The following is a 23,650-nucleotide window of genomic DNA, read 5'->3' as shown; positions in this document are numbered from 1 at the left end:
AATATATAGTCAAATAAAAACAAGATTTGGTACATCTCACAGGGAAATACAGTTATCAGTTTCTCTGTGATGAGAGACAAAGAGAAACGAGAAATAAAAATTTTCTTTATTAAAATATATATACTGACTTAATTCAGACTACAGTATAATATTTATTTTCTTTAGTCTTTCCTCCTTCTGCCGTACCCTCCTTTGTATCATTGGTATAAAAAACAGCATAAGACCGCTTATAGCTATCATAGAGCCGGCTACATAAAATCCTGGATCGTACGATTTGAGACCGTCGTACAGCCATCCTTAAGACAAAAAGGTAAACACCGATTAATTACTCTGCCTAAAGTCCAAATAGTAGAATGATTTAAAGCTATACAATTAAAATACACCAGTAGCATTTTGTAATTGTTAAATATGTCTATATATAATACGAATATAATTTACCGGCAATGGGTGGTCCTAGGAGAGAAGCAATACCTTGGAATAATAAAAGGAGTCCAAAGGCATTAGTAAGACGATCTAATCCTAGGAGATCGACTAGAATAACTGAAGTGAGTCCCACGTAGGCACCCGCGGTGAAACCATATACCGTGGAGTAAAATGCAAACGCAGTAAAAGTCGTGCAGAATATGCTAAGAGCAGTAGCTACAAGTGATAAGGAGAAAATATATTAAAAAGAAAATTTATCTACAGTAACAAGTTTCATGATACAATAACAGGAAACTTACCCAGTCCACAGATGGTGAGACAACAATTATAAACCAGAAGTCGATTGATCCAGGGTTTATCAGAAAGGTAACCAAGAACAATACGTCCTACAGTATTCGCAATACCAATAACAGCAAGAAGATAGCTTGCTTCGTTTGTTGGTATATGCCTTTGTTGTGCTTGTGCCTAAAACCAAAACATTACTTAACGTATGTCTAAATTAATTCTTGAAGTCAAACAAATTCTCAAGTCGAACCTTACCACCAGGTAAACATAGGGTATATTGAAGCCGATACTAGTGCAGAAGTTGGATAGTGTAAAGAGTATAAATACAGGATCTTTTAAAAGTGAGAGTTCCAACATCTCATGAAGTATATCGAGTGTTTCTTCAGCATAAGGAAGACACTCAAAGTTATCCTGTTTCACAGGTCCATTCGGTAGACTCCTTGAGGAGTAATGAATACGAACATTCTCTTCGCTATTTGCTAAAGAGGCCCTGTAAGTGTGTAATTTCAATTGATATGGAATCAGTCTTTTTCTTTGTTTATGTTCAACAATACAACTAAAACTGACGATCTCTTGCGTAGGTTTTCGACACTCCCTTGATAGAAAACATCAGGTCTGCTCATTATCCCACTTCCAAAGGACCTTGCCATGGACTCTGACATCTGGTGACCAATAGAAGTCCTCGTATAGAGAACGGGCTGACTCAGAGCAACTCTCATGTTATTAGACACGTGGTCTTGCGTGTTAACCGGAAGGTACTTGGCATGATTCACATTCCCAGTACTTTGTGGCCTCTCCATTATTTCTTTAACCAATTCCAATGGCTGACTGACCTTGACAAACTCTTCTTTTATCAAGGGTAATTCCTACGTCCAAAAAATAGAGCATGCCTATATGTGTCTCGCTAAGGGCGATGGTACTCTATCATTGAAAATAGAAATAAATGTGTCTTGGTACCTTCATGGCAATATTCTTAGGTTTAACTGGCTCCAGGGGCCTGAAGAGTGCTCCAAAAATGGCACAGTTCAAGACAATCGCAGAAATGATCATCATAGCACCACGCCAGCCATAAGTCACTATTAGATACTCAGAAAGCGGTGCAAAGATAAAAGTTCCCAATCCTGAACCACATACTGCTATTCCTGTTGCCAAGGATCGGTATTTCTCAAAGTAACAAGTCACACTGACAATGGCTGGTAGGTAGATGAGACCGAATCCCAAGCCTATAAACAAATATATTATTAATTATAATAGTAAATTATATTAATACCAAAAACTGTTGAAGACCGATTATTTTTACTATTTTCAATACCATAGATAATGTATTTGCAGTGTTGCATGCTCATTCACTATATAAAAATAGTTCCTTACCACATTAACATCAAAAGTATCCTCGCAGCTTGTATTTAGGTAAATTATTTGACACTAGAGATAAGTAAATTTATAAATAATATAAATTGACTACTTACCAGTACCGATACCGATTGAGAAGCATAGCATTAATACACTCTGTGCCCAGACACTGATAAATAGACAAAAGCTTGCTAAGATAGCTCCAGCTATAGTGACTGGACGACATCCATATTTATTTACAAAAGAGCTGGATATTGGTCCTATAATAGATACATACAATTAACATCAGAAGACAAGAAATGAATAATACATTAACCACGTCTCTATGAATTTCAGATCCAAATAAAAGACTGTACTTAACCGGAACATAAGGTGATACCAACAAGTATAGAAGCGATCCATGCCGTAGTTCCTTTACCTTCATCAAAGTAATTAAGAAATTCAAGGTAAAAGACCCCAAAGGAGTAAGTCACGCCATCAGCTGTAATTGAGAAGCAAAAGAACCAAGAATTAATATCGTTTAATACACGATACAAAAAAAAAAGGAATCATATATGAGCCGCTCAGTGCACACATCGATTAACTCCACTTTTTGAAAAATCTTAAATTTAAGTGTCAAAGCACTTGGTATACTCATAACTTTTTATATTTTTAATAACTTTCCTGAATAATAAAGATTAGCACCATTAAACGACACAATTTTTTTGGCCATTGAATAATAAGTAATTTACAATATACATTACTTCATCGCATTTCTCAACTTTTTGTTTTATGGAGTTAATCGATGTGTGCACTGAACGGCTCATATATTAATCCCATCAAAGACATCTAATAATAATTGCATAGTTCGAGTGGACGTATTCAGTTTCTGTATGGCGATACGTGTGTCTCAAAAACTTTCAGAGAGCATGTACACATATGGTTCTAACAAGTACGTATGACGTAGATAATATATAAAGATATTGAAGGAATCTGAATACAAGTGTAGAACAACTTCCACCATTTGAAATTTTGTTTTCAGTTCATAAATTCCACCGGAGAAACGTTTCTAAGAGTTTATTGAGTAATTGTCATAAAATCGTGCTGCTTTTAGCCAGTTATCAACGACACGCCAACATCATTTTAGCTGCTATCAGCGATTTTGTGAGAATCGACCGACTTGATAGCCAGAACTTGTTTTGTTAAATCACCAGCTACTTGGAGATAAAACTGAACGTGTTAAACAAAAAGAAGAAACCCAGTTACGTTTGGGTATATCTATAAAAGTCTCTTAACGACAATTCGATGCAGCAATAAAATCAGCGAGTATAGAGAATGATAAAGAAATATTTGTCATCTTATAAACAGGCAAAACATGGTCCAGACTTATGAGCTTCTGTTGCATCTCTGAGAAAAAAAATCTCAAACTTTGAAGCAAGCAAGTAATAATTATGAAACATATAAAGATTTCAGAGAAACTGTAATTATCACTTTTCTCATGCTCATTATCAGATAACGACTTGTCAGTGGATTATCTGTTACACATGTCAGAGATAAGTACCATATGAATAGATACAGTCTCCCGTATACGTTACAAAGAGTGCAGAAAGCTTTTCTGACCGTTTACACAAGAAAAAAAAAAGATAGGAATCAAGTATGAGCAGTCATGTCGGAAGAACCAATTAATCATGTTTTAGATGATAATTTTTGAAGGTAATTTTGCAATTATTTTTCACCGATCATTTAAATTAATATTAACCACCGGTTACGCTCGTATGTCAAATAAAATAATGTACTTACTGACAATGTGGATCATGAAGGAAGCAAAGACAACCCACCAGCCCCAGCCACCATCAGGCGGCGGTACAGGTTCCATGGGCTCGTCGATTTGCTCCTTCTCGTGATTCTTCTTTTTGCTCGTTCTCTGGTCGAGACCGTGAGCCATCTTCCTTCTTCTCTTGTTTTTCTTTTAAACTTCTTTTTCTTAACTTTTTAGCAGTGTGCACGGTACAGTCTTGACCAGTGGATCAAAACTGGTTGTCAATGGAAGGCAGAGGAAGTAGTCAAAGAAGAATTGACCTTGAAGGAAGTACAGGAACAGAAGAGTAAAAGGAAGCTGGGAGGATAAGGGGAAAAGAGTCTAATTTATAATATTACATATTCAATAATCTCTACTGTGTTGCTGGCCTAACTGATCCAATGCTCGATTCTGTACAAAGAATCTTTAGCTTGACCCTACTTCGGGTTAACGCGGTGAACTAAAGACTTTCAGCATTAAGTGACGAGGAAACTTCTAGATACGAATATAACAACAGTCACCCTGTTCTTTGAAATATGTATTATCTTCTTTATCGGTATACAATGTTAAAGCGTTCGAGCACTGAAGCCTATTTATGCTCCACTCAGAGAGCTCGAGTCCCAACAACTAATCCGATGTCCGCCCCTGCGCTTACGCTACATATAAACATTGCTATCGTTTTCCGTCATTATCGGCCTTTCATTGGATTTCACTCGCACGAACGGGATCGCACAGATACGTTTACAGAGAAAATTATACACGAGCTCTGAGCCGATTATAAAGAATTTTACAATACCAAATTTCAATTGCACTGCGCCCCTGTACATAAAGATTTTAACGCTCTTTCTTAAACTGTAATCTTACCCCACTATTTATACAAATTTTATTACATCAAAGGAATGCGGAAGGACAAGTCAAAGACGTGTAATCTCATATATCGACTTTCACAATTTTGCGTTGGCTAACAGGAAGTGACAGCTTTAACCCAGACAGAAAAGAAACTTCATCGCGCCCAGTAAGATGCAACAACATTCACGGATACAGTCTGTTAAAAAACTTGACACTGTAATAACTAGTGATAAAAGTAAAGAATTTTCTCGAGATGATTTACAATTTTATCGTCTTCAGCAACGTGTCAGATTTTTTTTAATCTTATCGGCCAAAGCACCGCGAAACAATGATTTATCATTATTACCCGGCCTCAAAAAGTTTCACCATCAGTCGCCCGATAACGCCGAAAAGTTTTCTTTTTCGTTTTGACTTTTTTTCTTTCTATATACTCCTTGACTTTCTTAATTAAGATTCTCCCCCGCCACTAATGACGGACTGCATGTGTGTCCACAGCCTCGTGTAACCTCCAGAGATAGCGGCGATCCCGCCACTTGCAACCACTAGGGGTATCGCGGATGCATCAATGCTGCGCGACGTTCGTGTACTCTTATCCTAAAAATATCTGCCATTTGGTTGAGCAAGAGTTGACGCCGGAGTGAGTGAGCGAGACGCGCTTTGATAATAAAAAGGCAACGACACGTTAACAGAACGAAGAGAGACAGCAAGAACGCAAATGAAGAAAGAGGACGTCGTCGAGGTCCCAAATGATTAAAGAGATCGATGAGATTAATTGTTCCTAATCAAAGGGACAGCAGATGCCAATGTGGAATTTCTCCACGTACAAATAACCTTCCTCTATAATTGCCGCTACCAACTCTATCAGTGTTAGTTTCCTTTACATCACTTGGTCCGCATCTACGTTAACGCATACGATACAAGACAATGTTGCGGGGCTTCTCTTATACGGCTTTCTTTGTTCGCTCTAACGCAGAGAAACTTTCTTTAGTTTTACACTAGTACCCAACACACAAACATACTCTTGTGATAATATTCACATGTGAAACAATGCAGAACACGTCTATTTATTCACTCGCGTAACTCTTAAGTGGAGGCTAACTTAAATTTTGTCTTTCCACAACGATACCGAGAGCCGTCGACTTTAATCTTGATTTTAATTACACAACTAATATTTAAGTATCCATGTCACGAGGGAATATGGTACATTGTATGGTACTCGGTTTGATACGATATCGTTAAATACACATACAATATTATAATGACACTGCGCCAGGAAGCGGTATACGACGATGGAAGAGAGAAAGGGATAGCATGACTAAGAGTGACAGTACGAGAGAGAGAGAGTAAGAGAGATAGAAGGAGAGATAGAATTGACAAATACGAACAAAGAGCGTCTTTTCGCCGCGAACGCTGCCACGCGATTGCTTTATTTACGAACGGCACGAGTCACCGAGCCAGCGAAGTCGCTAGTGAAATTACGATTAACGCGAATATCTTGCTTGCTTCAAGATAGCTCTCTTCCTCTCCCTCTCTTTCTCTCTCTCTCCCTCTCCCTCCTTCTCTTACTCCACATTCTGCGCGCCACTAGACATTCTTAGGAATGCAAGAAAGCAAACGCGAATCCGTCCTAGGATTTATTTATAAGCGTACATATGTACGTACAAACGGCTCAGGATCTATCTCATTTTATCGTTAGGATATCTTTTAATATTTTAGTGCTTTTATTCTGATATACAAAATTTGTTATTATTCCTCGTTCCAGGAGCCACTTATTGTATCTCACGATTCACTACGTTCAGATCCGTCACGTGATCGCTTATCATCGGTCGCGACTCGTACGTGCATATCGTTATCCCGTGTCTATGACCTGGTGTCCATTCTCCTTTTAATCCAATGTAATTTATTCTCGTCCTCTCGGCACCGTTATTCCCAGAGAAGTGTAACGTTAGATGATGCACCGATGAGAACTTGACTATCCTATTGTACAGATACGGATGACAGTTAGTGGAGCTTAGGGGTTTTTCATTTGTTTAACTGAGAGTCGTGATATTAGTATTGTCTGGTATCAATACATTTTGAGGTATCTATCTGCGAGAATGACTTGCAAATCTTACATTGAAATACGCCATTTTTGATGGCTAATAATGGTGACTGCGCATTTTTGAGAATCCATCATCTTTGTAAACATCCATTGGAAATGTTGTTCTTTCACTTTTATTTAAGATTTTTGGAATCATTTGAAGCTCAAACATCCACGTTTTGTTTACGACCATTCTCGTGAATTGTACTGACTTATACCCTTGTCTTATCATTAGTGAAATAGGGGATGATCAGCTTTCATAATTGGTCAGGGTCAAGTAATCTTTATTGGACTCTATATATGTATATTTACTAGCATTATGTTAAATGTAATCTGTTTCACGATGATTGGACTTTGCTATTTTACCCTTGTGATTCAAAGTTCGTTTACAGTCTGATAAGTCTTAGCGGATTCCGACGTATATTTTACGTTGACTAAGGTCAATTTGCTGTTGACTTTATATATTCCGAGGGGAAGATACTGTTCAGTTTTCATTGATTTTTAAATCAATTTATTGTGAAATATATGGGAAGTTGATTTGATTAAAAAAAAAGTTGAAGCTATGAAAAATCATTTAAAGTTGAGTGGAATTTGCATTGACTTTTACAAACTGTAGGCTAAATCTTTTGATGTTAGTAAAGTCGTAATTTTGGCATCGATTGTCTCAAAGTTTATGTTAAACTTTGTATTGTGACATCATTGAATTTTGTACATATCAACGTTTATTTATCGTTGACGGGATCTATTTGAGAGGATGTTATATTAATATGATATGCTATCTGAAATGATGAATGTGTATCGAGAATAATTAATGGTGCAAGATTTGGTAATTGATACAGAGATACTTGAAGAACTCGATAAGATATTTCCGATAGATGTTTACTTGGTTAATAACGATATTACTCCACGTTGGAGGATTAAAGGATTATGTATTCATTATTTTTGTTCAATTAGCTTTATGACTCACTTAATAGGATATTCGTGGAAACCGTGATCGTCTTTGCACAACTCAAATTCTTGTTCAGGTTCTGTGGCGACGTTATCGAAGGTCATATGCGGTCGATTTTTGAACCTAGAAAATTCAACTTAAAATAATTTTGGCACCAAATACTCGTGGGAATATCTGTGATGCTTTAGTCGTAAAATTGTTCATTCTAGCGTGGGTGGATACATTGCCAACTTTATATGTTATATTGGTTTTGGCACCGTACACTGAAATATGAAAGCACGTGTACGTTCGGTCATATATTGTGTCTTAAAAAGTATCACTCAATTGCAAGTGTCTAACTCTTTTTGATCTCTTTTTGATCTATCTACTCTTTTTGAACGACTTGACTAAAATAGTATGTCTGTATGGAAAGTATATTTACAATTTCACTTTCAAGGGATATGAATCATCTGACCCACCGATGATGATGAGGCCTTTAAGTTTGACATTACCAGTGAACCTGAAAATAGGGAAACAATATAGTTTTCTGTTTCATATATGAAATTGCTTGGATATATTCATCATAATTAATGTCCTTACGGGATATTGAAGAGAAGTTCATCATCTACATCGCTTTCAACATACTGTGGAGGAACAAAAGTGTGAAATCGTGTGAATGCTCATACAGAAAAGTATTATTTTGATTGACTCCTTTAAATTACCTTATCATGGTTTAAGCGATCTTCCCAGGGTTTAAAAACTGTTACTCCGGAACCTTCTTCATACTCGTTAAGGCACTCCACATTGTTCATGTCTATTTTTGTATATAAATTATACTGTACACCTAGTTCACCTTCGTTATGTGTGTTGCCACAGTTACACTGATGATCCATGCTTTTGTATTATACTACTATAAAAAACAATTGATAGACTTATTAATTCTCTAGAAATATTTATAAGAACATGAAATACTGCATTTCCAGCGTTCAATCTTTAATACATATGTAATAATAAATTTTGAAGCCTAAACGTTGACTGACATTTTACATGACGTTTTGATTACGAAAATTTTCGATTGTTATTTTCAAAGCAACTATGAAGCGAAAATTGAATATTTATATTTTTCCCATACCTCAGTATTTATAGTCACTGACTGAATCACCCAGAAGTCCAATCTCAATGAAATATTTAGAAAATTCAAGAAAATTCTAGACTCATTTAAAGGTTATGCCATCTATCGCAATCTGCCGGTTGCGCCGCTTGACACAACTGGCAAGCCTCCATTTTTTGTGGATTTTCATATTTGAATGCAAAGGTTGGAGAATACCTAATGACTAAAATTTAAAAGGACAGAAATTAAGTCATCGATTTAATAGGTATTTCAAATTTATTTCATTTCTTAAATCTACCGTACATTATACAGTCGAAAGTGGTGATTTACAGTCTATCATTAATACGAAATCTCGGTACAGGCCCCTGTGGCACGTACGATTCCCGCGTCGTTTCAAACTGCAATGTAGCCGAACAAAAATTCACATGCCTTGTGTACATTAAATTAAAATCGTAACAGAAATGTACCAAATTATACAACAGAAATCACAGTGTGAGAGTTGAGACGTTGTAGTTGAATAATTACATGTGCTCACAATGTATTTCCCGTTGTTTCTTATCTGTTATAATTACGTAGATGTGAGTTACGTATCATCTTCATTAGAGCATTTAAATCAGTGTATAATTATTCATTATTTATTGAAATCAATATTGTCAGTATCCAATTTCTGGAATCTTATGTGATTATCAATTATCTGAAACAGTTCAGGTGGCTGTGGAACTCTTCCTGTTTCCAGCTTGGACCAAACAGGTACATCTGTAAATATCAAATATGTTAAGTATAAATTTACAATGATGCAAAAGATATATGGTAGCAAACGTCTATACCATTGAAATGAATCTCAAATGCTCCTGATGCAACAAGCATTCCTTCGATAGCATTACTCAAAACAAAAAGCATTAAACAGGCAAAGATTCGATTTGCCATGCACCATTGCCACCAAGATGGTGTAGGTTGTCCAATCCATTCTGATATATTTATTCCACTTAGTATTAATACTATGATGATTATCTTAGCTGCAAACTGACAAGGAAATATTAAAGAGTCTTACTACGCTAATTAAATTATAGTATCTTATGTATATAAGTAAGATCATTACCAAAAATCTAGCTAGGAGCATATTGTAACCTGGTGGGTTGAAGTTTTCTCCAACAACTTGTAATTCTGGATATTTCTGCCTAAGTATTCCAACATATTCCTCGAACATTTTCCTATATCCACAGGAATAGCTATGGAAATAAATAATTAATGGCAATAAGTTTCTAACATTGTGTCATAATAAGGTGGTTGTCTTCGTTCAATGACATGCTGTTTTCTGTCAGTGCAATATCCTTATTAATTTTATATCAAGTAACAACTAAACTGAAGTGCGTCAGTTCTAATTTGAGAGAATTAACAATCATTACCAGTAAAAGAATTTTAAAGTTGGTCCTGCCTGTGCACCAAGTTTGGTTAAGGGAGCTTCTTTCACTTTTTCAATAGCATTAACTTTGCACGTCAGGGCACACAGTAGAACAAATAAGCAAAGGCTTAGAGTAAATACACGCATCTTCGGCTATTTCATAAATACTCATCGACTGTATTTTAATTATTATGATTTGTCTTCTTGAATATTGCGTTCTCTGGTTTCCTTGATAAAATTACAACCTGCTGATTCAATCGCAGGCCTGCCATAGCCAAAGTTTGCTTTCCCTTTTTTTAAATTATTTTCCTAGGACGATTGGTACGATATCACGAGACCGGAAATGATTTATACTTCCAGATCAATTTTGTTATATTTACGAATACCTAATTTTAAAAATAACCGCGGGAAAAAATACTTAGTGGATTGATCTTGGACGAAGGCAAAGATATCTTTAGTGAAAAATTGAATGAAATAAGCCAACACAATGCTTGCTTCAAAATGTCGGGGTTTTGTGCCATGTTCTATTATATTTCGGAATATGGGTAATATCGTTTTCTTTATTATTTAATTCAATTTGAGTATTTATTTGAATTGTAATCTATTTTATATAACCTCCTAACTTTGAGAAAGTTATTACTTTTTAGCGACCGTAAAGAGATTTTATCGAAGAACAAATATTCTGTCGAGTGGTGGAAAATTTGAGATAACTTTGGATCAGAGAAAATTGAAGACTCCAAAAGGACAGATATTTGAAGTGAATAGTAAACCTTTGGCATTGGCTGTGGCTACAGAATGGGAGAGTCAAGGGGATATTATTAATAGAGGCAATATGCATTTGGTAAGGTGATAATATCTTTATTAAGGAACCGTGGAAAAATGTAGACAATAGCCTTACTGTATTTCTGGTTACAGACTGCATTGTGTAGCACCGCTTTAGACAATCCACACAATCACAATAAGCTGGACATAGTAAACTATATAGTGAATTACTTGGAAACTGATACTATTCTTTTTCATAGTGCTGTACGTAAATTATATTTTATGAGGATAGAATTAACATTACAGTTTCACTTAGTTTTTATCATAAAAATTCTAGGATGCCGAAGAACTCACAAAATTACAAATGGAAAAGTGGGATCCACTAATTCAGTGGTTTTGCGATCAATATGAAATAGATATTGTTAAAACAAACAGTATAGAGGCACCAGTTGTTCCGCTTCAGACTAAAGCTGTTTTGACAAGACATCTATCATCTTACAATTTCGAGGCTGTTCAGGGTAAGTTATAATAAAATAATGTCTGGCATATTGAATAAATGAAAAACATGTATAGTTTATTTAAAATTATCAGTTACACATGTATCTATTTTACAAGTAAAAGAAAATGGAACTGATTCCCTACAGGTTTTATGTATGCAGTGGACACGTTAAAGTCAGTAATTCTCCCTTTGGCAGCAGTCGAACGTGTCATCGGCATTGAGGAAGCCGTGAGACTGTCCAGACTAGAGGAGGAGTATCAGGTGAATAATTAACAAACGTTATTTTATAATCTATCATCTAAACAAAATCTTCCCAATGCAGATATCACACTGGGGAAACGTAGAGTGGTCGCACGATCTGAGCAAACACGATTTGCAAGGGCGTCTCGCGGCAGCAATTCTTTTTATCCATTTAAATTCAAGTTCTTCAACTAGTCAGCCGAAGAGCAACAGCTCTTCGATCGTAGCCAATTAATAAATAATTCAATTAAAAAAACGTCATTCTATTCTAACTTAACTTTTCTATTAATTCTATTTATTCATTAATAATTCCTCAATACTCTTCATCACTGGGTGAACACATCTTGGCTGGTACGGAACAGTCAGGACCTTCCCAATCCTTCATACAGACACAGCTGTACGTGGGTCCATGATTGAGACAAACTCCGCCATTTTTACATGAACGATGAGTACACTCGTTCCTGTGACATTCTCCAACTCCACGTCCCGTTGCAGGACTGGTCTTACTCACAGGAACCAGAGAATTTTCCAGGCGGAGTTCTATGTCGAATATGCAGCCAGAGAAACCGGTGTGCAGTGGCAAATCATGAGGCAGTGTGTCAAAGTTCCTTGACTTGTGTCCACCTGATTTGTGATTTTGTAAGTAATACTGACTCATACAATGTTTCATAAGACTCACCGATATACAATATTGGAGAAACATCTAGTCTGGTCATCGTACCAGCTGATTGACCTGTTACGTTTTCTAAACCATCTACAGAGAGCCAAGCGTCTCTACCACGTCTTCCTATACGAACAGTGTGTGGTCTGTGTACCTTTGCAGTCAATGGACTGTTTGTGAATATTCGTCTTACACCTGCGGTTCATAAATAATTATATTGATAAGCGAAAATAGGTAGAATTATCAATGCTCCTTTTGTTTTTGTTTTACCTGATCCTAGATCCCAAGTGAGCATAATATATCCTCGAACATAAGTTAATGATAAATGATCTGTTAACTCTTTGTGAGAACCTGTTTGACCCATAAAAGCTAACAGGGATATTTGTTCGATGGACTGTGGTATAAGGCGCATCTTTAATTCCATACTGTCTTTTATGGAACCGGTGAGTCCATAGGCCACATAAGATGAAAAGCCAGGTACGAAAACCGAGAATGAAGGTTGTACTATTACGATGTCTGAAAATGGAACAGAATTTTTGATCCAATTCTTTTTTTCAAATTATATAGAATTTTACCTTCTTCGCAGAGAAGGCCATGTGTTCCCAAGGGACAGACGCACAGGAATCCTGTTCCTGGTGAACTTATACAGGTTGCTCCTAGTTGACATGGGTTATCATCGCATACAGATTTCTCACACATTTCTCCAGTGTATCTACAAGATATATATTGATTTTTATAATTGGAATAGTTTTTTTGAAAGTAAAATTGATCTCAATTGATTCATCTTACGCACCCGGCAATGCATTTACATTTGATTTTGCCATTGACTTCTTTGCAAGCTCCAAAATTTCTACAAGGACTTGTCAAGCACAAAAATGAAGTACATTCCTCCAATTGATACGTCTCCACAGAGTCGTACATAAAATGTTTTTGAATATCATTCACTTTTAATTGACTCATACAGCCGACAAATCCAAGAGCAATATGTGGAAAGTAATGAGAGAAAGCCAAAGGAATCCCACCAAGGTGTAACATTCCTTGATGTGGAATATTCTCTTGAAACGAAACAATTTGTTCGCCACTCATAGCAACAGTATTATTTACTAGTAGCCTTGCTGAACATTTATCTCCTTTGATATCCATAATATATTGAAACCTGTCACAAGAATTTGTATAGAACGTTAAAAGATTTTTTCATACACTTAATCTTTATATAATCCACGACATACCTCATCTCCAGATCAACGTCGTATCCATTATTTATTGGAGAATCAATTTCTCCAAGAAGCATAGTCTGAAGACCACAAGAGAATTGAAACTTTAATTGTCCAGATTGCATATACAATAGAATATATCTATCGTCATCGAAAAAGGCGTGCACCAGGATTCCACTTTTAGATAGAGTTTTCAGTCTGGCAAATATCTTAAGCGAACCATTACCATCTACTAGAAATTGTTGTCTTACAAAAGATTTGCCGTTGAATGCAGCATTGGTTATACTTGGCATAGTCCGGCAATTATCTTGATAACTGCAGTCACACTGTTTGCCAAAACATTTTTAATTGATATAAACTTGTAATGACATTTCTCAAATTATAAATTACCGCTTTCCTTACCTCGGTGGAGTCATTTATACAGAGTGATATGTTGAAACATTGTTGCCGTGTACAGTTGTAAATTGTGACACGCTTTTCTGTAGTTGTTTCAGCTTCCACAGTTTCACTAGCACTGGTCATTACATCACTGGTCAAAGAATATAATTTATCTGTGGTCGTCACAAATGCACTAGTAGTTCTCTCAGTAACATTGGAAGTGATTATATGTGGCTCGGTACTCGGAATTTCTGTTCTTGTTTTAGAAGTTACCACAGCAGAAGGCGCCTCAGTGAAAAACTGCGTAATTCCATGCGTTGTTATTTCAGGAGTTTTTTCACTCATTACAATTGTAGATTCGCTCATATCTGTATCCGAAATCCTCTTGGTACCGTCGTATAAAGTCGTCTCCGTAAAAACAGTAATAAAATCCTTAACAGTAGATCTATCTTCCGTTTTCATGGTAGACGTTCCCATAGTGTCCTCAGGAAGCATTGTAGGTCTAATTACAGCAGTAGTATTATCTCTATCAAAATCTGTAGTGACAGTTGATTCAGTAAAGGAAATAATCGTAGGAAAAAAGGCAGTGTAAATTTCACTTGTAGAACTTGTATTTGTAGTTTTCTTTGTACTTTCTGTCGTATCCACACTAACAGCCTTGGTACTGGTAATTGTACTCTCCGTATCATTGATAATATTCTTTGTACTGTCATAACTACTTCTTGTCACATCGGTGCTACTTTTTCCACCAGGAGCATAATCCTCAGGCTTAATAGTAAAGTTAGTCAACACTGGTTTCTCACTAGTCTCCGTAGATGCTTCTGTGACTCTCGTCGCGTTCCTCTCAGAAATTGTAAAATCCGTAACTGAGACTGCACTAGTTAGTGAAACACCATCCTTTGTTACAGTGAACACAGTAGGTTCTGTACTAGGAAATTCCAGACCTGTCGTAGTTTGAAATTCTTGAAAATCAGTGGTCCCGCTCGTCGAAGATGATTTAGTTGTAATAAACACTTCCTGGGTTGTCGAGGAATACGCATAGGGATTATAGCGGTCGCACATGTCTCCAGTATAAGGCACTGGACAAGCACAGGTAAAATTGTTGATCCCATCAATACAGGTACCTCCATTTTCACATTGTGCAAATTTTGATTCGCAATCGTTATAACGCAGTTCACAGAGAGATCCATGATAGTCAGGAACACAGTAGCAGACAGGTTGAGAGTCCTCCAGGAGGCAAACGGCATCGTTTTGGCACGGGTTCGATTCGCAGAGCACAATAGTCTTGTCGCAATCCTTCCCAGTAAATCCTTAATGTAAGATAATATTATTTATTACACCAATTATTTGTTAATACCAAAAACAGTAATTATACCGAATAAACAGGCACACGTGTAACTGGCTGGAATATTAAGGCACAGTCCACCATTTTGGCAGGGAAAATTTTCGCATTCGTTCACGTCCTCTTCGCACAGTTCTCCTGTCCATCCTGTATATTCCAAAATAATTGTATTAATTATATAATACTTAAAGATTAGCCGTAAATTAAAAGAAGACCTTCGGTACAACGACAAGTGAATAAGAATCCAGGACCCTCAATGCATTCTCCAAAATTTTTACAAATTGTATTATTGCACACAGACGCATCGATCTCGCAGTAATCGCCTGTATAAAAATTAAAGATAATTACATTCTGTAATAAGTAAATCATTATAAACTCGTTACCTGAATATCCTTCAGGACATTGGCACACAAAACCATTGTAATCCAAACAAGTTCCATTATTGAGACAAGGCTGATTCAAACACTCGCTAAAACGTTGCTCGCAATTGACTCCTATAAAAACAAGAGATAAGAAAATCCATTAATTACAAATAATCATATCAATATTTATTGTACATCTTTACGTATTTCCTGACCTACAAAACCATCGGCACAGCTACAATTGTACGTAGCGACTGCATCGTTACATGTGCCACCGTTCAAGCAAGGATTGGACCAGCAATCGTCCCAATTGATGTCACAATTGATTCCAGTATATCCATCGATACAGTAACAGGAATAAGAACTAAAAGAATAGCATAAATTACTTATGAATTAAAAGAAAAACAACAATGCTCTTATCATCGATTCGTACCTGTTCGTATCATCCAAACAAATGCCGTACATGCACGGTTCGTTACTGCAACGTAAACCGGAAGAGATGGCCAGAGTCAAGGCCGTCAGGACAATAAGAGAAATTCGACGTACAAGATAATATCTAGTCATATTTTAAAATTCTACGAAAAACACCTGTCGATGTCTCTTAAATGCACCCTTTCTTATGTACATGCCACGTCTCAACTACTTTTCTTGAACCCTTTTAACAGTACCCATAGCAACATACAAACAACACAAAGACTGCTAAGAAGACGCCTGCGTAAAAAAGAGCTCGATGGTAACAGCTACAGAAAACTAGAAGAGTCCAAATACTTTTTAGATTTCTCAATAAATATCTAATTCCATTAGGGATTATTAAATGCTTGATAGAAAGTTATTTAATCGATTATCAAATCTCATTGAGTAAATGACTGTTCAAAGAACTAAATTGTAGTATGCCTGAGTATTCTATGATCAATATAAAACATAAGAAATTGATCTTATTATTCCATTATTGATCAAATAGGGGTACACATTGATTGTATCCATCACAGGCGTGGGAATTAATTAGCTGATACGTGTTAAATTAATTTGTATAGACCTGCCCAACTCTAGATAGTCTCAGGGCTTTTGTCATGAGTCGTTTTAGTTGCGTACGAGGTGCCGTGAATAATTTTAGAATACTATATATTTCAGATGACGGTGTCACAACGTAAACTGAAACCAAGCGTCTAACTCTGACGTTCTAAATACATTTTCGTACCTCTTTCTTTATGTCTTGCAACCACAAAATTATTGCAGTACGAGCATTTAGTATATGGAGAAGTATACTATTTCATTTTAAAGTAATTACAGTAAAAACTTTTTCATATAGAAATTTGTTTATATATATTTTAATAATTATTTTAATGCGTTTCTGCTGTACTTCTTTATACCTTAATCGTAGTAACTGTAATTAGTGTTTAGATACTACTCCCGATTTAGCATACTACTTTCAATCTAATGTCTTATACATTATAGGTGTGCTCTCTATTTTAAAACTGGATCACTACAGACGGAGGAGTTAGAAGAGTCTCATTAACGTAACTTAATTATCTGTGAATTGAGCCAAGTGATTTAACAAGCTTTATAAGCGGTCCCCTTGATCTCACAGGATGACACTATCACCAGAGGTAGTCGAAAGACTCTTACATAGGCATCTGGAGTTCCATGGACTTGGTAATAATGAGCAGTCACAGTCATGGACAATTAAAAAGTCTTCACTAGGAGGTCGTGGAATGTTCGCTACGAGGAAGATTGATCAGGGCGAGTTGATCTTTGTGGATGCTGCTCTGGTCGTTGGTCCACGTAGATATAGCAAGTATTTACCTATGTGCGTCGGCTGCTACAAGAGTTCCTGTCCGCTTTTTCCCTGTGACCGAGAATGCGGGTTGCCAGTTTGTTCTAAGGAATGTGAAGACTCTCCTATCCACGTGGAATGTTCTGCCTTGGGGAAGTGGGGAACTACTTGTGGGTCTATGTGGTCCTCTGATATTCTTCAGGCTGTACTTCCAATCCGAGCACTGTCCCTTCCCCAAGAACAAAAAGACCTGGTGTATGCTCTTGAGTGCCACGAAGGCCCTCGACATGGTATGGAGGTGAGGTCCGGGTAACCTAGAGATACAATAGACCAATAAGTATAAAATTTTATCCCCAGGTCGACTTGCTGATAAAGAACGTACGGAATACGATAAGCTCTGAAGATGAGGCTTTTATGAGAAGAGTCTGTGGATCTTGTGATACAAATTCCTTTGAAACAGCCGTCTTGGTGGCTAATGATTCCAAGGAGAAGTTCTCAATGACGAGTCTTCGTGGTCTTTATCCGATGGGAGCGATGCAGAATCATTCCTGCGTTCCTAATACCAGACATCATTTCGACAACTCACAGAAACTCTTCGTCAGCGCTGCGCGTCCCATAGATCAGGGCGAAGAACTCACGATGACTTATACAGAATTATTGTGGGACACTACGATTCGAAGACAGCTTCTGGTTGAGACTAAACACTTTCTTTGTTCTTGTCAAAGATGCTCCGATCCTCTGGTACTTCATCATTGTTACTGGACGATCCAAGTTTGATAATTAAACTGTGCACAATCTTCTTCAGGAATTTGGATCATTGCTGGGTGCTCTGAAGTGTGCGAATCAAGAATGTTCGGGGATTTTACTTCCTGATGATTCTTTGAATATGACCACTGCTTGGACGTGTAGAGAATGTGGACTTTCGATGACGAACAGACAGGTGACATTAAAAATAAAAAGAGAAAATCTTAAACAAATTCTTTTCACTTTAATTCTTTCTTTCTGTAGATAAAATCCATTCATTCAGCTCTTGCAAGTATCATCCAAGATATCACTAAACGGAGTCCACGAAGAATTCTTCGATTCCTTTTGAAAGAATTGCCAGTCCTGGTCCCCAAAATGAATTACGTCGTGATAGATCTTAAATTCACTATAGTCTCTTACTTTGGTCGAACGGACAATATTTCTTGGAAAGGTATAACTGATGCATATACAATTACTTAGTAGAATATTAATTAAAATTGTTTTTTTCAGATCTCACAGATCAGGAACTTGAAATCAAAAGGGAATATTGCAAGGATCTTATACATACTTTAGATATTCTGGGCTGTGGCGATTGTAAGAAAAAAGGTCTCATACTCTACGAACTGTATTGTACTAACTTAGAAATACATAAGAGATCAATGGCTAGCAGGATCCCGGAAAAGTATAAAAGCATCCTGAGGAAATCTATAGAAATTCTGCAGAATGATCTTACAGTCCCGAACGATTATGAGGCAAATTGTCAAAGCTTATCATCGTTTTGAAATGGGTGATTATAAAAACTTTATCCCTACCAGTAGAAATTGCATTTTAGTATGTGCAAATATATATATATATATATATCTATATATGTATATACGTAAACTAGCCGAAGTACTGCTACTTAATGCAATTTAAGTATAGTACAAATATTCTTGAACGAAACAAAAGCTACATTAAAGTTCTTGTCAATATTCTTACATATATATAGCGTAATATTAATGAATCTATTACTGTACATTACGCAGATTGCTGCAATAACACTTTAACCTCATCGTACATAGACGAGCAAGGCTTTAGGATTTCCTCGTCCTCCTCTTCATCGCCCTCTTCTTCGTTATATCTACAAAATGGAGAGTTTTCGATTAGATTGTATTTAATTTTACAATTTTTTATAGTGGAATAATGTAAGAATTACCTGTATAATAAATCATCATTTAATAAATTGTTCGACGACTCCTGGAGTAAACGCTTCCGTACCCGTGCAGAATGAAGTAGGGGAACGTCATCCATGAGGAACTTGTCAGGATGATCCCCATACTTCTTGGACAGAATCTCCGTGAGTTCGGGACCGGCATATTTTGCCGAAAAACCAATCCGTTGAAAAATGGCTTTGCATTGCCAACGACCCTGAGCAGTTTCCTGGCTTGAACATGCCACCCTGGCTCGCGGTTGAGATTCCTTTACAAGACTTTCCCAATCAACTCCTAGTGCATCGCCCAGACCCTTGCCACTCGTTTTAATGTCTTCCTCGAGTTCTCCATCGGATATTTCTTCGAAATCCATTGTCTCCATATTGTCATCCTCTACAGTCCTGAAGTCCATCGGTTCCGTCGGGACTACTTCCTTTTCTTTGGGTACTACAGTCTCCTCGATGGGTTCCTTCGGAGACGATTGTGCGGCTTCTGGATTTTGTGTGGGTTGAGATTCCACGGCTGCTTCTGTAGTTTTCTTAGGAGACTGTGCTTTACCAGAATCGACTTCCTGACGAATTAAGAAAAACCATCCTTATACTCTGACTCGTAAGAACCTGGACAAAGTATTTCGATTTTGTTATTTCATGATTCTTACCTCATCTTCCATGTCGAGAATGTCATCAGGATCATCACTTATATCACTCAGGTCACTTTCTGTGTGTAAAGTCTGCAAGGATTCTTCTACGCAAGGACGTTTAGGTTCAGGTTGTACAGCAGGTTCCTTTGGTTCTGACTGAGAGTTAAATAGTGTCAATTATATAATTATATTACAGATAAATATTATATAACTTATAAAGTAAAATTATGTTATACCTTTTCATTCTGGGTCGCTCTCTTCTGAAAACTGTCAGCAGATTTTTCTCTGCTTCTTCGCAACCTCCCTTCAGCAAGTTCCATAAGTTTCTTATTTATTGGTTCCTCTTTCATGCTTCCATGAAGTGATCCCTGTTTAGAACCATGTGCAGAACACTCATCTCTTAATTCTGGAGTATTGTAAGGACGTCTCTTTCCATGGGAAGGTTCACCCAAGTCGAGTTCTTTGATCCTATCATTCCTATAGAGTCCACGAAGATGCACAGGTTGATTCTCCCACTTCCTGGGTTCGTTAAGTTTCCAATCAGGCATTGGACTGTCAAATCGTGCCGACCATTCCTCATCATGAGCTTCTGACCTAGGAAGACTCTCCCTGTCCCATATGGAATGTCTAGCACGCCATTCCCGTTCCTCCCAGTCAGGGTAACCTCGTTCTCTAGGAGGATGCTCAATGTCGCGATGCATTTCCCAATTATCATTACTACTCTCGTCGCGAATGGTACCAGGGCGCAGTTTCTCGGGGTAAAGAGGATGATGAATCTCTTCAAAAGGTCTGTCATTTTGCACTGGGTACCTCTGGGGGCGGTCGTCCCGACCACGACGTTCATCGAAGGGACTATCGTACCGTCTTGGTTCCACCGGTTTCCTTCTATCTTCCTCGTGATGATCTCGATATTCTAGTCGAGCTCCAGAATCCTCTTGATCGTCCCAGTGCTCGAGTCTAGGATAACCTCTGTCAAATGTTCTCTCTATTTCCAAACTCCTCCTAGGACTGTCACGACGATCCTGTAAACGATCTAGCTTCAAGGTAGGAACGTGTCCTTGTTCCTTACGTTCATGATCCGGAGGATGTCCTCTGTCGAATCTGGCGTTGAATCTCCTGTGTCTATCTCTGTCATACATAGCATCTCTCTCTAAGAGATGATCTCTCTGCGGCGGTGGAGGTTGTGGAACGTTTTTCTCGACGATGTTTCTGTCCAGAGATCGTTCCCTTGGGAATCTCTCAGTCCGTTCCCTGTCGATCGGTTTGTGCGAGGGTATATCCTTGTCTGCAGATCTATCGTACCGACCTTCAAATCCTCTTTGAGGAACCCTAGGCTCTCTTTCCATGATTTTAGTCTCCGGACGTTCACGTTCCCTTTCGGTTCGGCGATCTCGTCCGGGTTTTTCTAGATCCTTAAAACGATCTTTATCCCTGTACCTAGAATTCTTCTCCATAGGATTAATGGCAGCTGTAGCCATCAGTGGTGGAATTTCTCGTTCTCTAATCTTTGTTGCATCCTTCTCTCGATCACGTTCCCTTTGTCGTTCCCGGCAACGTTCCTGAACATCTTCGCGTTCCTTGTCACGCTGAGACTCACGATCTCTACCGAGTCTCGAATGACTCCTTTCATCGCGAACACTGTGATCCTTATTATCACGACGTTCTTTGCTCCGTTGTCTACTTCTTTCTGCAGGATAAATTTTGTCTTCTAATTCCCTAGGATTTTTCCTGTGGGTTTCATCTTGGTTCGCTGGTCTGGATTTACCTGGATCCTTTCTGGTCTCTTCGCGATCCTTACTCCGCTCACATTTGTAAGGATCTCGTTCCTTCTTCTCGGTTTCTCGTGATCTCGAGGAAGATGGTTTCTCTTGGTGACGTGGAGGTGTAGGATCGCGTTTTGATCTTGATGGTTTCTCCGGAGTGCGACTTCGACGGGACTTTACAACTTCCTTGATGTGTTGATGTTTTGATCTGTCCACTGGTGGTGTCCTAGACCTCCTCTCCTTGGAACGTCTCTTGGACCTTTCCTCAACCCTAGTCTTCTCTTCCACGCGAGTCTTGACTTTGTCAGGATCCTTAGCCTTTTCTGAAGTTTTGCTTTTTGGGACTTCCTTCCTGTCAGAAGCGACCTCTTCTTCGCGGATCTTCTTGTAGTGTTTGTCTTTCTCTGGCTCACGAACTTTTGGCTTTGGGGATTCGCTTCGGTTTCTTTCGCGAACTTTCCCAGAGGAAGATGCACGAGACACTACGGGTACTGGAGATTTTGTTCTTGTAACGACAGTGTGTTTCCTTACGGACGACGAGGTCGCTTTCTTCGCCGTTTTTATTACAGTATCTTTTTTTGTTACTACGTCAACTTTACGCTTTTTCTTAGCTAAAAGCTTGTCACTCTTAGTACCTAGCTTCTTGACTTTTGTCCTGTAGTACATATGAACAGAACATACAAAATATTTGTATAAGAATATTTCATAAATTTTATTGCAAGTTCTATGGTGTACAAAGTGATTATACTTACTTTTTCCTATGTTCCTTATCCTCGTCGTAGTCCGATGATGGGCTGTGATGCCGTTTTGGTTTAACCTTCTTTACCTTCTTACGAGAGTCAGAGGTAGAGCTGGACGAAGAATCGTCAGAGGTTGAAGTAGTGCTACTTGTAGATGTACTTGAACTTCTAGAACTAGATGAGGAACTCATGGCCTTCTTTTTATGTTTAGTCTTATCCTTAGACCCATGAACCTCCTTGTCTTTCTTCATTTGTAATTCTAGCTCACGTTGTAACAACTGTCGTCGTCTTTCCAGGACCTTCTCGTCCTCGTATTCAAGATCCGTTTGATTCCACTCCTCTAAATCAAGATCAGGACTGTGCGATGTCTTCTTCACGATTTTAGATGTGAGTCTCTTGAACGGATCCTCGGTAATCTGAATAGCAAAAAAAACTTAACAAAGTTGCTCCGAAATGTCTACATACACTAAAACACAGATTCAATCTGAATTTAAATCATGCTCACCGCAGTTGTGGTAACCGTTGCATTATCCTTTTTGGCTCGTTTTGATGGACTTATTAATGTATGAGTATTGGCATATCTATAAATATAAAATATACAATAATTATTACACGAAACTCAGAGTTAATAAAGAGCGACGTACTTGCAGTTCTTTCCATACGAACAGCTTCCATTCAAAGCCCAATTCCTACAATAATCCGAAGTATTCTGAACAGGAGTAACAGCCGGTTTAGTTCCTAATCTCTCAAATACACTAGGTCGTCGAGAGTCTGCGTTACATTTCGTAGGGTCAACTGTTATTTTCCTTATGTTTGGCTTTGACATATTATCACCATAAAACGATCGTGTCTCGACAGTGGAAGCACATAACTACAGTATGCAAAATGGTCTTTCGACAACGATGAAGAAACACTCGGAAAATTCATGAAAATAAATTTCCTACTGTATTCCTTGAAATTCTAATACACAACCCCGGAGGCTTTGAGGAAATAAAGAAGCGTAACGTTATGCCGGATTAGAAAGTGCATTGACGAAGCAAATATGGCCGTCTTCTTAGGAGTGCACCTTAAGCCGCAATATGGTCGCATCTCCCATCCTCAAAGTAAAAACTATTAGCTAGTGGTTCTGAGTG

At 37.8% G+C, this 23,650-nt stretch overlaps 7 protein-coding genes across 11 annotated transcripts; 2 read left to right on the top strand and 5 right to left on the bottom strand.

Moving 5' to 3' along the window:
- Positions 1-85: 85 nt before the first annotated feature.
- On the bottom strand, positions 86-6,168 carry LOC107273752 (monocarboxylate transporter 12). The gene is made up of 9 exons (XM_015752252.2): positions 3,841-6,168; positions 2,423-2,542; positions 2,178-2,321; positions 1,666-1,931; positions 1,276-1,574; positions 964-1,198; positions 723-888; positions 439-639; positions 86-296 (listed from the first exon to the last, which is right to left on the bottom strand). The coding sequence occupies exons 1-9, from the start codon at positions 3,983-3,985 to the stop codon at positions 139-141; spliced, it is 1,734 nt and encodes a 577-aa protein (XP_015607738.1). The 5' UTR covers positions 3,986-6,168; the 3' UTR covers positions 86-138.
- Positions 6,169-6,308: 140 nt separating this feature from the next.
- On the bottom strand, positions 6,309-8,966 carry LOC107273766 (PITH domain-containing protein GA19395). 2 transcript variants are annotated; one of them, XM_015752271.2, is made up of 6 exons: positions 8,828-8,966; positions 8,418-8,605; positions 8,296-8,339; positions 8,138-8,215; positions 7,735-7,839; positions 6,309-6,664 (listed from the first exon to the last, which is right to left on the bottom strand). In XM_015752271.2, the coding sequence occupies exons 2-6, from the start codon at positions 8,586-8,588 to the stop codon at positions 6,457-6,459; spliced, it is 606 nt and encodes a 201-aa protein (XP_015607757.1). In that variant the 5' UTR covers positions 8,589-8,605; positions 8,828-8,966; the 3' UTR covers positions 6,309-6,456. The 2 variants fall into 2 exon arrangements, with proteins under 2 accessions (XP_015607757.1, XP_015607758.1); XM_015752272.2 differs by having other exon boundaries at positions 8,418-8,602; positions 8,828-8,956.
- LOC107273762 (ATP synthase mitochondrial F1 complex assembly factor 2) lies at positions 8,943-11,981 on the top strand. Of its 2 annotated transcripts, none has more exons than XM_015752267.2 (7): positions 8,943-9,071; positions 10,569-10,753; positions 10,856-11,049; positions 11,124-11,234; positions 11,308-11,488; positions 11,615-11,730; positions 11,792-11,981. In XM_015752267.2, the coding sequence occupies exons 2-7, from the start codon at positions 10,696-10,698 to the stop codon at positions 11,942-11,944; spliced, it is 813 nt and encodes a 270-aa protein (XP_015607753.1). In that variant the 5' UTR covers positions 8,943-9,071; positions 10,569-10,695; the 3' UTR covers positions 11,945-11,981. The 2 variants fall into 2 exon arrangements, with proteins under 2 accessions (XP_015607753.1, XP_024946870.1); XM_025091102.1 differs by having other exon boundaries at positions 10,842-11,049.
- LOC107273767 (thioredoxin reductase-like selenoprotein T homolog CG3887) lies at positions 9,064-10,488 on the bottom strand. The gene is made up of 4 exons (XM_015752273.2): positions 10,213-10,488; positions 9,906-10,035; positions 9,634-9,829; positions 9,064-9,562 (listed from the first exon to the last, which is right to left on the bottom strand). Exons 1-4 carry the CDS (start codon positions 10,353-10,355, stop codon positions 9,438-9,440), a joined length of 594 nt encoding a protein of 197 aa, XP_015607759.1. The 5' UTR covers positions 10,356-10,488; the 3' UTR covers positions 9,064-9,437.
- LOC107273750 (protein eyes shut) lies at positions 11,849-16,265 on the bottom strand. Its single transcript, XM_015752249.2, has 12 exons — positions 16,100-16,265; positions 15,882-16,030; positions 15,688-15,798; positions 15,520-15,627; positions 15,338-15,451; positions 13,987-15,272; positions 13,600-13,910; positions 13,164-13,526; positions 12,946-13,082; positions 12,641-12,886; positions 12,389-12,565; positions 11,849-12,333 (listed from the first exon to the last, which is right to left on the bottom strand). The coding sequence occupies exons 1-12, from the start codon at positions 16,228-16,230 to the stop codon at positions 12,023-12,025; spliced, it is 3,444 nt and encodes a 1,147-aa protein (XP_015607735.1). The 5' UTR covers positions 16,231-16,265; the 3' UTR covers positions 11,849-12,022.
- LOC107273754 (protein msta-like) lies at positions 12,233-19,417 on the top strand. 3 transcript variants are annotated; one of them, XM_015752255.2, is made up of 8 exons: positions 16,651-16,946; positions 17,122-17,183; positions 17,255-17,738; positions 17,798-18,181; positions 18,246-18,380; positions 18,449-18,635; positions 18,695-18,971; positions 19,210-19,417. In XM_015752255.2, exons 3-7 carry the CDS (start codon positions 17,256-17,258, stop codon positions 18,964-18,966), a joined length of 1,461 nt encoding a protein of 486 aa, XP_015607741.1. In that variant the 5' UTR covers positions 16,651-16,946; positions 17,122-17,183; position 17,255; the 3' UTR covers positions 18,967-18,971; positions 19,210-19,417. The 3 variants fall into 3 exon arrangements, with proteins under 3 accessions (XP_024946859.1, XP_015607742.1, XP_015607741.1); XM_025091091.1 differs by lacking the exons at positions 16,651-16,946; positions 17,122-17,183 and adding an exon at positions 12,233-12,348; XM_015752256.2 differs by lacking the exon at positions 16,651-16,946 and adding an exon at positions 12,330-12,348 and having other exon boundaries at positions 17,122-17,738.
- LOC107273749 (zinc finger CCCH domain-containing protein 13) lies at positions 18,794-23,606 on the bottom strand. Its single transcript, XM_015752248.2, has 7 exons — positions 23,162-23,606; positions 23,023-23,098; positions 22,530-22,933; positions 20,251-22,432; positions 20,033-20,170; positions 19,380-19,945; positions 18,794-19,304 (listed from the first exon to the last, which is right to left on the bottom strand). The coding sequence occupies exons 1-7, from the start codon at positions 23,341-23,343 to the stop codon at positions 19,202-19,204; spliced, it is 3,651 nt and encodes a 1,216-aa protein (XP_015607734.1). The 5' UTR covers positions 23,344-23,606; the 3' UTR covers positions 18,794-19,201.
- Between the last annotated feature and the right edge of the window lie 44 nt (positions 23,607-23,650).

Source organism: Cephus cinctus, unplaced genomic scaffold, assembly GCF_000341935.2.
Source record: "Cephus cinctus unplaced genomic scaffold, Ccin1 Ccin1_scaffold1843, whole genome shotgun sequence".
Classification (NCBI taxonomy): Eukaryota; Metazoa; Arthropoda; class Insecta; order Hymenoptera; family Cephidae; genus Cephus; species Cephus cinctus.
The sequence above is the reverse complement of the archived record's forward strand: the minus strand, read 5'-3'. Positions and strand labels throughout refer to the sequence as shown.